We start from the raw sequence: 13776 nt of genomic DNA on the forward strand, positions 1-13776 counted from the left end.
TAGACTTACAAAAAATAAGTCCTAGGGTTGATTTGTTCTAGCATTGCTTTAGTCAAGTGACTGAAAAAAGTAAAAGAAAAAAGAATATATATATTACATAATATATACACATATATGTGTGTGTGTGCATGCACAGGTGTGTCTAGCCATAATTCAGTCCTTTTAGTATTCTTGATTAATAAATATGTATTGATTCATTCCAGAGTAGTACAACAATCATAGCCAATAAGTTAATCTCTTTTAGATAGATCCACCGATGAATTATCAACTTCTGGGCCTAGTATATTGCATCTCCAGGTTAAACTTATAAAAAGGATTTCAGTTGAATGTTGAAAGGTAGCCAAATACTTTAAAGTTATGCAGTGCATCTATTGCATATTGCAATAAGTTGTACCTCTGAAGATACCCATTTTGTTAGATACGCTGAGCCAAAGAAAATTAAAATTTTGATCATGAATACACCTTAGGACTGGTAATAGGATACAAAAGGATGAATCTCCATTAGCCAAAGTCATTACATTGTCACTCTGTCTGCTGTAATTCTACAGTATTTTTATTGAGAAATATAAAAACCTTTTTTTTTTTCCCAATTTTACTGTGTGTTGTTTGCTTTTCAATCAAAATTGAATAACAAAATAACTAATTTTCTTTTCTTTTTTCTCTTATTTAAAAGCGTGATGCATCATCTACAGAAATCTTGGACCCCATCAATCTCCTCAATCTTGTTAAGTCAGTATGGGAGAAATTATCTGTTTTGACCAAATCTAACGAGACCAACTTCTGGGAGCCTTTGAACAACTTATTGCAAAATCTGATTTTGCAAAGTTCTTTGTACGATGAAAATACACCGGAGCTTGAAAACATATATAAGTATGTAGATGGTTCTTGTTTTGATTGAGTTACATGTAGAAAAATAAAAAGCTTTGAATAGTGCTAGACAGATCTTTTCAATATTGTTTATATTCTCTTCCTAATAGTACAGGCTTTAATGGTTATGTAATTAAGATGGTGGACTATGTACCACACACACACACTTACACATCTATTTGAGCTTTGCTACAACACGAAATTTTTAAAAAGTTTCTTAATTGTCATGTCATAAGTAAATGAAAAAGAGTAAAAAAATTCTGCAATATCAAAAGAAGAAACAAAACGATAGAAAGTGTGCGAGTGAGAATAAGAATGTGTGTGTGTGTGTGTGTGCGTGTGCATGCAAGAGTGTATATTTCCATGTATATGTGTGTATGTATTTGTGTGTGTGTGTGTTTTTATGTGTGTGTCTGTGTGTTTCTGATAATAGCTTCAGAGATGGTAAGAATGGAAGATTAGTTGAAGGTTTCTCTATACTCTCTTTACTGTATTGGTCTCTTCTTTTACAGAATTATTTCTCAGATATATCACTCGATACCAACTTTCACAAACCATAGCCAATCACCGGTGCAGAGTATTTTCACAATGCTTTTAACGATGAATGCCACAAGTATTAATGAAATGTATACAAAATATTTTGGTAAGTTACTCAAGTTATTATTTTTAACTATTTTATTTATCTCATGTACAGTAGCAGCAAGGAATAGATTTCAGTGTAAGTGAATTTGCAGTATGCTTCTTTTCCTTTTCTGGATAAGAGACCTTTCATAAGACTTCCTCAGTAAATGTTCCTGGCAAAAATTTTGAATGCTACAATGTCCAATTCCCTTATTGTATAAATGGCTCAGTGGTTAGAGCATCGGTTTCAGTCATGAGGTAGTGATTTCAATTTCTAGACCAGGTTGTGTGTTGTGTTCTTGAGCAAGACACTTCATTTCATGTTGCTCCAGTTTACTCACTTGCAGAAATGAGTTGTGATGTCACTGGTGTCAAGCTGTATCTGCCTTTGTCTTTCCCTTGGATAACATCAGTGGCACAGAGAGAGGAGGCTGGTATGTATGTGCAACTGCTGGACTTCTGTAAGCAACTTTTGCTGGACTTGTACCTTGGAGGGGAACTTTCTAGATGCAATCTCATAGTCATTCATGACTGAAGGGGTCTTTACTCTCTTTATGGGGCAAAATTTTTATAGGTACAGGCATGGTTTATGTGGTTAAGAGCTAGATTTGCAGCCGTGAGATTTCAGGTTCAGACCCACAGCATGGTACCTTGAACAAGTGTCTTCTATTTTGATCCCAGGTTGACCAAAGCTTTGTGAGTGAATTGGCTGATAGAATCTGTGTGGAAGATACAGGGAGAGATGTGTTTATATATATGTGTGCATTATATGTATATTATGTGTGCATATATATACACACACACATATATACATACTTACAAGCACATACATGCATGTGTGTGCATATATATATAGCTCACAATGTATCATATATGTATATATATGATACATTGACAATATATATATCAGGCTTGGCTGTGTGGTAAGAAGACTGCCTCCCAACCACATGGTTCTGGGTTCAATCCCACTGTGTGGCACCTTGGACAGGTGTCTTCTGCTATAGCTTTGGGGTGACCAAAGTCTTGTGAGTGGATTTGGCAGACAGAAACTGAAAGAAGCCTGTTGTGTGTATATATACATATATATATATATATATATATATATATATATATATATATATATATATATATATTACATATATAGATATAGATATATATAATCAAATTAAGCAACAAGGATATCCAGAGGTAATGCAGTACAATCATTTCAAGCAACTCCATTTAATCAATTACATCAATTTAAATGCAGAGTAATCCTCAGCTGCATATATATGTATGTTTATGTGTCTGTGTTTGCCTCTCTAGCATCACTTGACAACCAATGTTGGTGTGTTTATGTCCCTGTAACTTAGCCATTCAGCAAAAGCGACTGATAGAATAAGTACTATGCTTACAAAGAATAAGTTCTGAGGTCAGTTTTCTTGACTAAAAGCACTGCTCCAGCATGGCTGCAGTCAAATGACTGAAATAAATAAAAGAATAGAAGAATATATATATACACACGTACATATATGTGTTAATCAAATATTTTTCAGGAGATGTCTGGAAGGAACAAAGTCTAGAAAAAAGTGTGCTGAAAGTACTTGAAAGTTTCTTTGAAGATTATTTTGATGGCGCCATGAACCCATTAATAGTAAGTATTCTTGTGCAAGTAGTATAATGTATCTGTTTTGCAAATTTCTTTACAGTGAACTTTCTTTTGAAATACATTTTCAGCAATAAGTAGAGGAAATAGTTTATTAATTTCATGTATCAGTACAGTCAGTTAAGAGTTGAAGTCAATGAAACAGCAAAAATGACTTTGTACTACATTAAAAGAAATATTTTCTTGTATTGTGTTTTTATTCTTCATAAACAAGACCTTTTAAAAGTGTCCTTGTTAATACTTCTGCCTTTATATTTGTTTTCTTTCTGTCTTAAATGTTATATTAACTATTTATTAAATAGCATTTGTATGACCATTTTTTCTTCTTTCTTTTTTGTTTTTGTTTTGGTTGGTGGGGATTGATTTGTTTTGTAGTTTTAGCCCTTTCTTTTTACCAATGATAGCTTGAGTTTGATAGTTTTGTAGATGCAATAGTTTTCTATTTCTGGAGCCCTTTCTAACTGCAGAACCACAAAGTCGTCAACTGCTTGCCATGTGTCAAATAGTTCAGCTTGACTCCTATTGTAACTCATTCAGTTATTATACATCACAACTACAGAATCTTAGATTACTTCATACATTAACATATGCTGTTTGTATGTAAATATAAGAATTTAATTATCTGTGGCATCTTTTAATCAGTTCTTATATAGATATGTATAAGGCAGTGTCTCACATATGTGATATAGTAAGTTGAAATACTCCAGTTAACTGAAATTATCTGTTTTATTAGAGGACAAAAATCCCCACCAAGAGTGTTTCAAATCTAAATACACCAACTAAAGAAGATAATGACAATAATATCACCTACATGATTTTTTAAAAATAAAAATGATGCAAATATGAATTGAAAATGACTTGCAAACTAACAGTGAAAGAACAGACATGTTTCAGTCTTATTAGATTTCATTGAAGTGCAGTTTACTCACTTGACACGAGATTTACAAGCAATCAGTATATATAGAAATAATGACAGCAAGCTGGCAGAATTGTTAGCATGCTGGGCAAAGTGCTTAGCAACATTTTATCTGTCTTTACACTGAGTTCAAATTCTGCTGAGGTCAACTTCACCTTTCATCCTTTCGGGGTCAATAAAATAAGTATCAGTCATGCACTGGGGTCAATGTAATCAACTTACCCCACCTACAGAATTTCTGGCCATGAGCCAAAATTTGAAATATTTAGAAATATTGGTGGCAAGCTGGCAGAATCATTAGCATGCTGGACAAAATGCTTAGTGGTATTTCATCCATCTTTACATTCTAAGTTCAAATTCTGCTGAGGTCAACTTTACCTTTCATCCTCTTGGGATTGATAAAATAAGTACCAGTTGAACACTGAGGTTGATCTAATTGACTTAGCCCCTCTCCCAAAATGTATGTATGTATGTATGTATGTATGTATGTATGTATGTAGTATGTATGTATGTATGTATGTATGTATGTATGTATGTATGTATGTATGTATGTAGTATGTATGTATGTATGTATGTATGTATGTATGTATGTAGTATGTATGTATGTATGTATGTATGTATGTATGTATGTATGTTGTATGTATGTATGTATGTATGTATGTATGTATGTATGTATGTATGTATGTATGTATGTAGTATGTATGTATGTATGTATGTAGTATGTATGTATGTATGTATGTATGATGTATGTATGTATGTATGTATGTATGTATGTATGTATGTATGTATGTATGTATGTATGTATGTATGTATGATGTATGTATGTATGTATGATGTATGTATGTATGTATGGTATGTATGTATGTATGTATGTATGTAGGTATGTATGTATGTATGTATGTATGTATGTATGTATGTTGTATGTATGTATGTATGTATGTATGTATGTATGTATGTATGTATGTATGTATGTATGTATGTATGTATGTATGTATGTATGTATGTATGTATGTATGTATGTATGTATGTATGTATGTATGTATGTATGTATGTATGTATGTATAGGGGGAGAGTTCACGAAAAAAACAAAAGACGAAGACAGGTGGTGTGCAAAACAAACAGATGTATTAGTATAACGCTCAGGAATAGAAAAAGTCTTTTACGTTTCAAGTCTATACTCTTCTACAGAAAGGGACACAGAAAAAAAACAAGGGGCGAAAAAAAAGGAGAGAAATATATGTATGTATATATGTATGTATTCATGCATGTATATATATATATATATATGTATGCATGAATGAATGAAGAAAAAATGTAATGACACTCTTTATGAGTATCAATAATAAGTTAGAGGGAAAAATACCTCAAGGAAGTGTTCCAATTTCTTAACACATACAGCTAGGTCTCACATATGTAATTTAGTGAGTTTATTTTTGTTACAAATTTTGTCAAACACAGTACTCCTAAACATGTTTCAACATAATAAAAATGCTACTTCTTCAATTCACAGAGGGAGTTGTTGAAACAGAAAAACGTAAGTTTCTCAGATGCTGACATTAAGGATGTAATTGGTTTGTTGTGGGGACAGCCATATACCAATGAGTCTATTAGCCTCCCACCTCCAGCATTCAAAATATGGCAGACAGTATTGAGTACACTCAGTAACTTAACAAGGGATGGAAAATTTGTAATGTAAGTAAATTGTTTTAGCAATTCCTCCATTTTTATTTATGCATTTAAGCTATTTAAAACTGGTACATCCATGACAGTGTGGTGAAGAAGGTTACTTACCAAGATGTTTTTTGAGTTCAGTCCCAACACATGGCAATTTGGGTAGGTGTCTTCTACTATAGCCTTGTGAGTGGATTTGGTAGATGGAAACTAAAAGGAGCTCATTATATATAAATGTGTGTGTGTGTGTGTGTGTGTGTGTGTGTGTGTGTGTGTGTGTTGTGTGAGAGTGTGTGTGTGAACCATTGTTCAGATATTGTGTGCTGGTTGTAAATGAGTGCCGTCATCATCATCATATGAGCAGCATTGTTTGTTTCCAGTCTTCTGTGAAAAATATATCTAGCCATGTGGAAACGTGACCTTGCTCGAAAGCTGGTAAGGATTAGCCACAGTATCACCACCCAGCTGTAGAAAATCTGCATTGACTAATTTCGCCTGTTGGCCAATTAAAGTAACACAAAACATCATAGCCAGAAATATGAGTTTTATATCCTGTGTGTCAAAACTCTCGACCAAAAAGTAAACAATTACACTGTCAGCCTGAAAGAAAACCAAGTTTAAATGCAGTTCTCATATAACATAGTTTATATGAGATAAGTTTATGGTTTCATGCTTTATTCCAGTATACTGTCACAGTATTTTATTTATTTATACAGAGTAAAATATTTTCCTCTACAAAACCACTTATAATCTTTCAATACATGTGGTGAAATATACTGAATTCACACACACACACAAAATGTATTTGTAAAATAGCAATATGTCTTATTTGACTGTCTATTTTATATGCCTACAGATATGTTAATCTATAGAGTCTATAGTACACATCTTGCTTTACTGAAATAAACTGCTTGCTCTAAGTATGATGCTGCAAAGACATTAGTCTGTAGTGCAAAAAATTCTATTAAAAAAAAACAAATACAAAATTCTTTTTATTAATTGAAAATTACTCTTTATCATGTTGTGTCTGGGGAGAGTCATTTTCTTTTTGTGCCTTATAATGTAACAGACTCACCAGTAAAATTTCCACTTATTTTTATTTTCCTAAAATTTTCGTTGCATCTTGCAACCTTTACAATAGTCAAGACTATTGAAAAGGTAAAATTTTCGTTTATTTCTTATAAGAAATAAAAATAAGAAATAAGTGGAAATTTTACCGGTGAGTGTGTTCCATTATAAGGCACAAAAAGAAAATGACTCTCCCCAGACACAACAGAATATGCTTCAACACACGAACTCATATAAACAATCTTGCAAACCAAATCAAAAAACAAAATACTCTATATCAGATGTATATTCTTTTCTGAACACTATTTTTCAGATCAAATGGAAATAAAAGCATTCTTCAACAGCATCTCATGGACATGTTGGCTACAGTACAAAGTAAGTACTTTTTATTCCACTTCTTTCAGTGTCTTTATAATCTTTTCTTTCCAAAGTTTAACTACCTAAAATGCAAGGGAATTACTCAGAGAGACTTTGAAGATTGTCAGCTTTATCAAATAATCTAATGAAATCAACAACTGGTGGTAACCATTTCCTTAACCTTTTACTAGCAAAAATACAAAAAAAATAATAAATTTTACATATAATAGATAGATAGATAGTTAGATGGATAGATAGATAGATACTTCATACATACATGCATGTGTATGCAGTTATGCATGCTTACATATTTACTTGCATAATATATATATATATATATATATATATATATATATATATAATATATATATATATTCGTTCACTTCATAACTATATATTCATATATTCATGAAAACAGCACATACATATAACAATACACAATATATTATATATAGATGTTTTCAGATATTCAAATATTTGTATGTATGGCATATATATACATATATATATATATATATATATAATATATATATATATATATATATATATATATACATATATATACACACACACACATATATATATATATACACACACATATATATATATATAGCATATATGTATGTATGTATGTATGTATGTATAAAGAGAAAGAGAGATCTAGAATCATAGATATGAAGATATATGTAAATGGTGATGTAGTACCCATCAACAGATATGTAGTGCTTGCTATTAAATGGCGTTTTACTAAAAGCACCAAGCATTCTACCTATAGAACAGGCAACAGTAAGGTAGCCACACAGTTTTGTAACAGTGTTATTTCTATGTACAGGATAATACGGTACCTCGACCCCAAAATGTTGTCCTGCTGTTCATGAAATACTAGTGTTGACTTTTATACAGGGTCTATGAAAAATTCCCAATCTTTTTGTCAAAATTAGGGGGTTGACTTTTACATGAGATCAACTATTACTCACGTATGTATGTATGTATGTATGTATGTATGTATGTATGTATGTATGTATGTATGTATGTATGTATGTATGCATGTATGTACAGAGAGTGTTTGGGCTGAATTTGATAGTTTCCATTAACAGAAAAAAGAAACACAATATCCCACCCAAAAATAAAAGTATTTTTTAAAAATCAAAAAAATATCTATGTTATGACTGCGTGATAACAGTTAATTCAAAGTAGCTACCTTCAGCCTCCACTACAGCCTCAAGAAGGCTCCATAACCTGGCACATGCATTCCTCACTGTATTCCTGGGAAGATTGTCAAACATCTCCTTGATCTTAGCCACTAGTTTGGGTTTGGTGTTGTAAGAAAGCAGTTGGTGTCTTTGTCAACCATGCCCACACATAGTAATCCATGAGATTACTATGGGATTACTAATTCAAGAGAATTAGGGGGCCAGAAATTAGGTCTGGAGAAGTTGTAAAAATTCTACAACACCCACTTCTGACTCTTTCTGGAGGTATGGCAAGGAGTCAAATCTTGCTGCTACACATATGACCTTCCTGCTGCAATCTTCTCCAGTCTGGGTTTAACCATAGTTTCCAGCAGCCCTGTGATACTAGAGACATACCCAAAGACAATCACTGTTTAGGGGAACTTGGTTTTCTTGATGTCCATGTCACATCTTACAGCTTTTACAGTGTTCACAGAGCAATGTGCAACATTCATGATATTAGCGTTTTGATCACTTGGTCAAATTATCATGATACAGGTAACTTTCTTCCAATATTCAGATGATTTCCAGCCCTCCATGTTGGCTAACTTTTTCTTAACCATAACTTTAATCATTATGCTCTCCAATGCTGTTGACTGTTCAGCAATATATCAAGCTGCTCTTGAAGATAAAAGTGGCAAAATAATCATCAATTTAATTCAAACACCCTGTATGTATGTATGCATGTATGCATGCATACATGTATGTATGTATGTATGTATGTATGTATGTATGTATGTATGTATGTATGTTTTTGATACATAGTTTCAACATTTGGTCAGTTTTCTAGCTTCATAAGCATAATCTTATTAACATCATAATTTTTTTTCTTTTGGTTTTTTACAGACCAATTTCAATACACAGACATGAGAAAATTCACAATGCTTTTGTCTAAAGCATATAACATCAGTGATAAAACAGTGGCATTGTTATTAAATAATACAGATGTAGTGAGTATTTCTTCATCTTTTTCATGAATAATTTAAGCCATGTTATTTTATAAAATGAATAATTTTCATGTAGTCGTAATTAGAGGCTACTTAATAGACAGTAAATGTTTCTAGATTTAATTCAATACAGTATAGTTAGCATCAAGCTGATTAGTCTAGTCATATTCACAGTTAAATCACAGTTATTAATTTGTGGAATTTAGTTAATGTATTTTAAAGAACATACTGTCTTCTAAATACTAATGTTAGATATTTCATACAAAAGGAATTCAAAGTTAAAAATTTTAGTCTTCTACCTAAATCACACTTGTATACTGTTTAACATTTAGCATTTGGGTTACTCTGTCAAATTTAGTGCTTTGTTTTGAATTAATCATGCATTATCCTGCAACTTTGAGACCCCAATAGTGTGATTGTTTACTTTGGGTATGACATTATAGGGTAGGTGAGAGAGAATGGATTTGGCCAACTTGAACATAAAACAAGTAGAATTTTTTGTTTGGACGTGGTCACTTTAAATGCTAAAGGGTTAATTACCAGGAAATGTAATTTTTTTTTTTTTTTGCATTTTTACTAACTAACTAAGTTATTTAAATATCCTTGAAATCATATCAATGATACAAAATAAAATATTTTCTCAAATTATGAAAAATATACCTCTGGTGGTTGTGAGGTGGTTAATGTTTTTTAACAGACAAAACATCAGACCTACTAAAATATTATGTAATTCCTCATCATGCATGGTATTGCTGATATTTTGAGTTATTCCAGGGCAGCAAGCTGACAGAATTGGTAGCATGCTAGGCAAAATGCTCATCAGCATTTTATCTGTTTTTATGTTCTGAATTCAAATTCTGCCAAAGTTGACTTTACCTTTCATCCTTTCAGGCTCAATAAAATAAGTACTAGTTGAGCACTGGTGTCATTGTAATCAACTTACCCCATCCCCCGTAATTGCTGGCATTGTGCCAAAATTTAAAATCAATATTTTGCGTAATTCTTTGGTCTTCACCTGAATTAATAATATTATTATCATCAGGTGTCAACAAAAAATAATCTTAAGGGAAATATTATCTTTGATAAGTGTCAATTACTAAAGATTCTTTGGCTATAAATTATTACCATTTCCCAAATAGAGTAAGATCAGTTTATTGCTTCTTTTTTTTTCTATTTGAATACTCCATTAGTCATTTTAGCTAGAAAAAAGGAAATATGATAGAACAGGTACTAACTATCTTCTTCAGGAAGGATTATAGAAGAATTTGAACCAATAGCTAGAAACTAATGAAACAAAATGAAATCATTTATGCATTACCTCTGGGGTTAAAACACTGAATTATACAGCTCTTAGTGCATATTTAAATTTTCTTGTAATTATCTATGAAGAATTAAGGATTTAGAATGCAGTATAATGTTGGCAATGTAATATGACCCATTTATCTATCAGCTACTAGGTTATAATATTTTCATGACAATCACTTGGAACTTTTTTTAATTACCTAGTGGAAGGAAGAGGGTTGTACTAGTAATATTTGCATGTTTCTCAATGGTAATGTTGATGTGGTTGATATTTAACTTAAATCAAATATTAGCAACAGACCTTAACAGACCTTAAGTCTTCAACTGTTGTATTGTACCTCCGGTCAAAGCACATTACTCACCGTATTTCAGTTTCACTGATATTACAGCAGAGTGGTTAGTGATGGGAAAGACAAACAGCTATAAAAACATTTGCTCCAACAATGGAAAAATGGATGTAAAACAATTTTCTCAAATATTGGCATAATGTCCTAGACACAACAAAATTTTCTCACAGCAAGAATTAATTTACTCAAATCAAAATATTTATCTAAAGCTATTTATTCATTCCAACATTACTACATACTTTCCTTGTGTATCTTTTAGCTGTCAAAGATTCTCATGATGGACTCAAATCTTAAGGAACATTGTTACAATGGAACATTTAACAAGTTTTTAACCAAAGAAGCATCAAAATATAATAACATACCAAAAGAAATACTGAGTATTATCAATTCCACATTTTGCAGCAATTTTGACTTTTACTCTGCCCTTGTCAAATTGTATGACTCTCAATATTTGGAAGAAAAGGTAAAATTTCCCAGACAATTTACTTAATTCAGTATATCTTTTTATAAAGCTTCTGATTCATCTGATTCTCATTCATCATTCTTTCTATTTTTAATGTGTACCAAAATTATTTTAGTGTTCTAATGATTTCTTTATAGAAATAGAATAAAAAATATTTGATATTGGTTTATGATTTTGTTCTCATTTTGCCTTACAGATCAATAGCTTCTTCAGTAACCAAAGTGGTGAAGATTTTATGAGGAAAATTATTTTAGATCAAGTAAAAATTTTGCAGGAGATAATTCCAAACTTGTCAGGTTTGGGATCTAACACATTTGTCAATGAAATAATGAGCAGTTTTAATGCCAGCAGCAATAGGTATATTTTCCTCCTTTTCATCATCATTATCATCATCAGTTTTTCATCTTTATATATTGACATTGATAAAACAAGTCTATAATACAGCAGCTTTCCTGGCATCTTTGTTCTGTTCAAGGAATTTCATAAGGTTCAAACATGGTTTTTATTATACTTGGTCCTTCCTATTGTTTATGATCATCTGAGACGTTAAAATATTTTTAGTGTAACATCACTAGTAGCAAACATGTCTTTCAAGCATATACCTATACTATAACAAAAGATGCTTATTAGTTACTTATAAGTAACTTTTACTGAAAGAAAGTAATTATTAAAGTCTACACTGTCTAAAAAATTCTTAAAGATTCCAATTTTAATATATATTCTATCAAAATGTTGTTTTCATACATTGTTTATTATTGAAGATTTCAGTCATAAAACTAATTTTATTTCAACATGATATAATGTTTTTTAAACATCTTACATCTGTATCCCTTTTTTTCTATCTCATTTCTTTGCAATGTACTCGCTTTCTCTCTCTCTCTCTCTCTCTCTCTCTCTTTCTCTCTCTCTTTCTCTTTCTTTTTTTTTCTTAGTTTACCATTTATATTCCAGCTAGTCTTTCTCCTTGCTTTTAACTTTTCCTCTCTCACTCTTGTCTACATTGTATTTTTTAATGTCATTCTCCTTTCGCTCTACCACTCTCTCTCTCTCTCAGTCTCCCTCTCTCAGTCTCCCCTCACCTCTCAGTCTCCCCCTCTCTATATATATATCTCTCTCACACATACGCGCACATACACATACACACATACAGACATTACACTTATATCCCTTCCTCTATATGTGTGTACATGTATGTGCATATATCTGTCTGTCTATGTGTGTATGTGCGTTTAATAAATGTATTTATTCAAATATTATGTTTAGAGGATCATTGATTTACAAACTCATAATTTACAAACAAAATGCTGATAGATAACATCTATTTTGAATGCATTGTAATATAATTATTCATTTAAAGGTGAATGAATAATAACTATATATTAACATATATGTATTTTCATTAAACAGTTTTGGTTACACGCTCATGAAAATGCTCTCAGATATCCTACCAATCACAACAGATACAATTGGTGTTGATACATCAAACACAACAGGTAAATTTGTTTTCTGATATCTTTCTCTGATTTGCTATGGCTTTATCTCAAGCAGGCATTTACAATAATAAACCTTCTTAGAGATAATATCCAAAGTCCAATGAGCTAGCTATTTTCTACATTTTCTGCAATATGAAGCAGATCAGAAATAGCATTGCTTGCTTGAAGAATTTAACTCACTAATGCAAATCAACAATTTCTTTGTTAGATTTATTATGCAAATACTACTTCTAGGAGTGAATTATACAAGCATGCAGTACCTACTCAAAGATTTGTGGACTTAACTCAATCTTTTATCTTTAACTTGTCTTAGTCAGTAGACTATGGCACTGTCTTGAAAATGTTTTAGTAAAATGTGTTGGCCCCAGTACTTATTTTTTAAAAGCCTGGTAGTTATTCTATTGGTCTCTTTTGCTGAACTGCTAATCACAGGGACATAAACACACCAGTACCAGTGGTCAAGCAGTGGTGGGAGGGACAAACATAGACACAAACACATATATATATTTATTGAGACCCCCTTCGGTCATGACTGACTGTGGGATTGCACCTAGAAAGTTACCCTCCCAGGCACAAGTCCAGGCAAGGTCGTTTATGGAAGACCAGCAGTCACCCATGCATACCGGCCTCCCCTCTCCATGCCACCAGTGTTATCCAAGCAACAGCAGATACAGCTTGGCACCTGTGACGTTGCAACTCATTTCTACAGCTGAGTTAACTGGAGCAACGTGAAATAGTGTCTTACTCAGGAACACAACATGCAGCCCGGTCTGGGATTCGAACTCACAACCTCACGATCATAAGCTCGACACTCTAACCACTGAGCCATGCGCCTTCACTATATATT

At 32.1% G+C, this 13776-nt stretch overlaps 1 protein-coding gene across 2 annotated transcripts in view; it reads left to right on the plus strand.

Annotated features, from left to right (window-relative positions):
* The window catches only part of LOC115214454, a 365440-nt gene that overhangs the window by 275104 nt on the left and 76560 nt on the right, over nucleotides 1-13776 (plus strand). For both annotated transcript variants that reach the window (XM_029783667.2, XM_029783655.2), the window contains exons 71-79: nucleotides 674-870; nucleotides 1380-1510; nucleotides 3024-3121; nucleotides 5560-5741; nucleotides 7102-7163; nucleotides 9224-9327; nucleotides 11233-11436; nucleotides 11633-11793; nucleotides 12844-12929. In XM_029783667.2, the coding sequence (XP_029639527.1) occupies nucleotides 674-870; nucleotides 1380-1510; nucleotides 3024-3121; nucleotides 5560-5741; nucleotides 7102-7163; nucleotides 9224-9327; nucleotides 11233-11436; nucleotides 11633-11793; nucleotides 12844-12929 (1225 nt within the window). The remainder of the gene's footprint in view (nucleotides 1-673; nucleotides 871-1379; nucleotides 1511-3023; nucleotides 3122-5559; nucleotides 5742-7101; nucleotides 7164-9223; nucleotides 9328-11232; nucleotides 11437-11632; nucleotides 11794-12843; nucleotides 12930-13776) is intronic.

The sequence above is a fragment of the Octopus sinensis genome, linkage group LG1, assembly GCF_006345805.1.
Source record: "Octopus sinensis linkage group LG1, ASM634580v1, whole genome shotgun sequence".
Taxonomy (NCBI): Eukaryota; Metazoa; Mollusca; class Cephalopoda; order Octopoda; family Octopodidae; genus Octopus; species Octopus sinensis.